Raw genomic sequence first — 5,740 nt, forward strand, 5'->3', positions numbered from 1 at the left:
GGCGGATGGATGGATAGATGAGAAGAAGGAAGGGAGGGAAGGAGGGAGGAGAGAAAAGACATGTGAGAGACTCAGTCCTTACTGCAGGGGTGACCGAGCCAGGAACCTAACAGAGAGATGTGTTTTTCCGTCACCAGGATAATGATGCATCGCTTTGCTGTTCTCATGATGTTAATTACGATTATAAACCCTCTGAGACGCCCTGGCCCGCTGGTTGAGCATCATCTCCTGCAGCGACAGGCCGCTGGTTTGACCCCCGGTCAGGGCACACGCCCAGGTTACAGGCTCGATTTCCAGCGTGGGGCGAGCAGGAGGCAGCAGACGGATGATTCTCTCCTCACGGATGTTCCTCTCTCTCCCTCTCCTTTCCTCTCGCCAATCAATAACAACACATTTAAAAACCAAAACAGCCCTGACCGGTGTGGCTCAGTGGATAGAGCGTCGGCCTGTGGACTGAAGGGTCCCAGGTTCGATTCCGGTCAAGGGCATGTACCTGGGTTGCGGGCACATCCCCAGTTGGGGGTTGTGCAGGAGGCAGCTGATCGACGTTTCTCTCTCTCTCTATCCCTCTCCCTTCCTCTCTGTAAAAAATCAATAAAATATATTAAAAAAAAATAAAAGCCAAAAGGAGACAATGAGCACAGCGCACCCTGAAGCTCGGCCCTGGGCTCGCGTGGCCCTGGAGGAGGGCGGGCGCGGGCACTCACTGGTGTAGGTGATGTTGAAGCCCCTGCCGGTGTTGGAGTGATCCGACTGGAACTCCAGGCGCACCACGTGCCCGCTGCTGGCCAGCTGGGAGGGCACCTCGTTGCCGGAGAACGTCCCAAGGACGGTCACGTCTGAGCCGCCGTCGTCCTTGACCGCCAGGAAGTCGAACTGCGGCTCCACGTCGAAGTCATTGAAGAGGAGGTGGACCCGGCTGCCGGGCTCGGCGATGACCAGCCACACGCAGTTCATGTTGTTGCCGTACTCCTCGGGGTAGTTGGGGGACAGGATGACCCCCGAGGCCGCCGTGAAGTTGAAGAAGCAGGAGACTGTGAGGGGAGAGAGGGTTCACCCGTCGCACATGGGGCCCAGGACCGGGGCACGGAGCTGGGGACCGACGGGGGGGGGAGCCCGTGCCTGCCCCTCGAGGTCGTCCCGCTAGGTAAATGGCTAATTCTGGACCCGAACGCTTTCTCTTTCCCGAACTGGAAATAGAGTGTTCCAGCGTGTGGGGTGCCCCCTGAGCCTGCACGGATCCAGCACAGGCCGGGCTCAGACCTGACCCGTCCAGTTGGCTGAGACGTGGGCAGACGTCAGCCTTTCTCGTGAGAAGCCTCTGCCTTTGGAGGAGCAGAGATTGACACAGAAGGGTGTGTCTGTGTCTCAGGAGCCAGTCCCAGGAAATCACAGGGCTCCACTCGGGCTCCAGGCCAGCGTTTCACTCCCCACTTCACGTGAGTGTCGCTCAAGTTACCCACGTACGTCATTGGTCACGGGTGACTCTTGAGAAACGTTATCTTGGAAAATCAGACCACGTCTGGGTGGCTGCTGTAAAAATCTCCTGGAAGAGTTGCTTTGAAGAGAGTGTACTGTGTGCACAGGGACGTGGAAGCTTGGAACGGACTGTGGAGCCTCAGGGGGACGGCGGGGGGAGGGTGGGGTGGCCGGGGGTGGGGGTGCAGAGTGGAGGGGTCTGGAAGAGGTCACTAGCGGGAAAGGGGGGCATATGTAATACTTTCAACAATAACGATTTAAAAATAAATAGATAAATATAAAATAAAAAAAGAATGTGCACTGAAAAACCTTCCTATTTGGTGTCCCCAAGACTGTATACTCACTCACAGCTGACAGCTCAATTGATCTTTCTTTCTTTTCCGATGTGACCCCTTGGAATGAAGAGTTACTCGAAGTGTGTGCACATTTGGGGAGTCAGCGCCCTGTAGCTGTATACTTTTCTCTTATGGAGGGAACACCTGCTGGATTCATTTCTAGGGGTAGGCTTTGTTCTTCTCCCACATCATTGCACCTACACTTCCTCCCTTCGTTCTATGTCGTTATAAAGAGCCCCCTGTTTCAGCGGCTGAAGTCCAGTCTCCCATCTGCCCCATCACTGGCTCAGCAGGAGGTGGGCAGGCGTCAGATGGAATCCACGCCAACACCTGCCCGCTCACGATGCCTGCTGGAGGCGCTGCTGGGACCACGGTCTTTCTGGCCGACGCTCGGGTGCACTGACTAGCACAGGTGACAATGGTCCGTGTGGGTGAGGGACCAGGCAGGGGCGAGTGAGAGACGAGGCAGGGGTGGGGCGTGAAGAGTGGGCAGTCCCCTCCGTGAGGCTGTCCTGGGCCTGGGAGCCGCCCCCCCGTCTCGCTCCCTTGGGCAGGGCCCTGGGGACACTCACACACGCAGCTGGGCTTGTTGCCCGACCACTGGTTGTTCCGCTGGCAGGTGATGGCGCGCTCGCCCACCAGCTCGAAGGCCGCCTGGCACTCGAAGGTCAGGGTGTCCCCATGCAGGAAGCTGCCGCCTGTGCGCCGCCCGTAGGCAGGGACGCCGGGGTCCCCGCAGCCCCCCTTCTCGATTTCTGCAAAAGGAGGGACAGATGGACCGTTACACAGGCACGCGGACAGCGCTTAACCGTTTAGAACACGAACACATGGTGGCCATCGGTGGTCTCCACATTATTTCCGTCAGCATTTTAACATGGGGACTCGATTCACCCGCGTTCAGTTACAAGAGCCGGGAGAAGGCGCCATGTAAACGTAAGAGAAAGGCTTTAGCTGACGGTCCTCAGGGACACGCGTGGCTACACAGAGGAGCTCACGATGCGGCTGTGACGATGAACATGGTGAGCGAGCCCTCCTGGCCACACACGGCCGGCTCGGCACCCACAGCCGCTGCCTCTGATGGGCAGGCCCCAGTCTCGTTCTAATTCGGGCGGTTCTCATGGCAACAGTCCAGGGAGCGTGTCCTCCCCGCTGAGCACTGAAGTCCGCAGGCCCATGTGAACGCTCTCCTTTAACGAAGGTTAGAGCTCATTCATGAGACAGTGAAACACGCGTGGCCTCCAGATGAGAAGAAACTGCGGAATCGACCTCTTTTCCCAAAAACCTGATGGCAGTGACACCTGGACACAGAGGCCGAACGCGGCAGAGGGGCCCAGCATGGCTCCACCTCCGAGGTTGACCACAGGACTGAGCGCTCAGCTATCTCCACGGAGACACCCTCTCGGAAGGTCAGCGGGGTCAGGCCCTGCTCTCAAAATGAGCAGCGCGGACGGGGACGGGGAAGGCAAGATGCATGCACTGGGGGGGCGGTGGGGTTACGGTATTTGGAGGGAAACGACAAAACAGTTAAAATGCACCTCATTTCAGTGAAGACCAGTATGCGAGGCCCAATGCGGGTTCAAAGGGCAAGAGGAGAGCAGGGAGTGTGGCCGGCAGGACCCTGGCTGAATGCTGCCCTTGCTCAATGCTCAAGGTCAACAGTAGCCCGGGCTTCACAGACCCGGCTGTAGGCAGGGTGAGCGTGACAGGAGCCCCAGTGGGTAACCGCACCAAGGAAACCATGGCAACTAGCCACACAGAGGTCAGGCCGTGGCCGGGCCTCCCAGACGGCGCTGGGGTATGAGCCATCCCCTGTACCTGCGGCAAGTCCACACCACGGCTTCCTGAATGAGCACCGAGCAGGCACCTGGGGTTGGTAGCAGGAGGCGGGACCAGCATAAGTGGCAGGAGGGGCGGAGTCAGAGGCGAGCCCATGTGGTCAATGCCTGCAGCAGAGATGCCTGGGAAGAGGCGGGGAGGGGCAGGGGGCACGCACCCCGCGGCTGGGAGGGGTTTTGCGCTGAGTGTGTGGGAGAAGGCATGGCCGGGTGGCAGGGTGAGCACACGCTTCAAAGATCGTCCGCAGGGCTGACGGGGAGGGCAAGAGGCTGGCGGAGTGGGCGCAGGGCAAAGGAAGGGGGTGTTTATTTTTATTTTTTCTGATTTCAGAGAAGAAGGGAGAGGGAGAGAGAGATAGAAACATCAGTGATGAGAGAGAATCATGGGTGGGCTGCCTCCAGCACGCCCCACACTGGGGATGGAGCCTGTAGCCCGGGCCTGTGCCCTGACCGGAATGGAACCGTGACCTCCTGGTTCATAGGTCGACGCTCACCACTGAGCCACGTCGGCGGGTGGGAGAGTGAGTTTTGACGCCCGCGGGTGGATTTGCGTCTCCCACGCACACTACTATCCGCCTGCCGCAGATCTTCACGGCCGGCTCTGGGTTAACTCAGGGTCCGGAGCTCGCTGGGACTTAGGTTTTCTGAGCGACCTAACCTCCTTCTGACCAAGCTCTCCTGAGGGGTGTTTGGGGGGTGACTTGGAGCTGGGTTTTGGGGTGGTTTTAAGGTAGGTGCCACAGTGTGGGCACAGCCCCTGGTCCCTCACCCCTGAGATGGGTCCAGGGATGGCCAAGTCCACGCGGGAGGAGGGACTGCCCCGAGGGGTGGGATACCTGGGAAGGGGGCCAGCTCGTGGGGTCACAATGCATCCAGACCCCACCACGGCGGTGGGACCACCTCTGTTTCCTCGAGCAGCAGAGCAAGAGGAACAGAAAACACAACAAAGGCGGCACCGGGCACAGGCTCAGGCGTCACTAACCGCAGGGGTCGTGATAGGAGGAAGGGCCCCCTCCAGCAACAGGGGCTGAGTGCCCGGGGGCACACGGGCCACCGAGCTGCAGGCGGCACCTCCTTAAGGACGGTTGGGGGTTCAGGGCGTGGCCCTCGACGGAGCACAGCCAGGCGGGGCCAGACTTGAACTGAAGCCTGGAGGCCTGAACCACGTCTCTCCCATGGACACCGGCCAGCAGGCCTGGCTCAGCACAGACAAGAGCCTGTGCCTGGGGTGGCCTCAGAAGGACCGGGAACGCCCTATGCAAGCGGCCCAGACCACAGGAGCTGTTTCTAAAAGTGTTCTGGCCCTGGCTGGTGTGGCTCAGTGGACAGAGCGTCGGCCTGCGGACCCCAGGGTCCCGGGTTCGATTCCGGTCAACGTACCTTGGTTGCCAGCCCTCCCTGGTACTGGGGCTGGTGGGGGAGGCAACCAATCACTGTGTTTCTCTCACTTCACTGTTTCTCTCTGTCTTTGCGTCTCTCTTCCACTCTCCCTAAAAACCAATGGGAAAACATCCACGGGTGAGGATTTAAAAAATAAAAATGAAAAGTAAATAACAGTGATATTTGCACAGCCAATCCGGAACACCTGCCGCCGAACGCTGGCAGAGTTAGGAATCGAACTGAACTCCACGCACAGCGCCGTGTCAGTGGAAACAAAGCCGCCGCCTGCCGCCCACCCAATCTTGTCACTGTGGCCGGGCAGCTGGCCGGGGCACGGATACCCCGCTGACCTGTGCTCAGCGTTCAGAACGGAAAGGGAAGGGTGCGTCTCTAAGTTCTTTTGGACATAAGCTGCGAGGTCAGTGGAGATAAATTAAAATGTGAAACGAGACAAAACGGGACTGTGGCTGGAGTGGCTTCCACACAGAAATCGTGAAGGAGATGAGAGTGAGCACGCGCTGAGAGCGTGGGCATCAGGCCAGCGACTCAGTCCCTGCTCCGCCTGGTTTCTGCCGTCACCGCCAGGCGGGCGGCACCGTTGGCGTTGGCGGGACCAGCTGGCCGGTGCGGGTGCTCTCTGACCTGCCCGCCTCCCAGTCCGGGCATGTCCTGGGCTTCTCAGCGCCTGTGCGTGGTTGTCCCAAAGGAAGA

The 5,740-nt window shown here is 59.3% G+C and overlaps 1 protein-coding gene across 1 annotated transcript in view; it reads right to left on the minus strand.

The window, feature by feature from the left end:
- Positions 1 to 5,740, minus strand: part of CSMD1 (CUB and Sushi multiple domains 1) — a 710,708-nt gene that overhangs the window by 193,643 nt on the left and 511,325 nt on the right. Inside the window, exons 13-14 of the mRNA XM_015570591.1 lie at positions 2,387 to 2,569; positions 708 to 1,034 (exon numbers count right to left, since the gene is read on the minus strand). Of these exons, the coding sequence (XP_015426077.1) occupies positions 708 to 1,034; positions 2,387 to 2,569 (510 nt within the window). The remainder of the gene's footprint in view (positions 1 to 707; positions 1,035 to 2,386; positions 2,570 to 5,740) is intronic.

The sequence above is a fragment of the Myotis davidii genome, unplaced genomic scaffold (assembly GCF_000327345.1).
Source record: "Myotis davidii unplaced genomic scaffold, ASM32734v1 scaffold807, whole genome shotgun sequence".
NCBI classification, from domain to species: Eukaryota; Metazoa; Chordata; class Mammalia; order Chiroptera; family Vespertilionidae; genus Myotis; species Myotis davidii.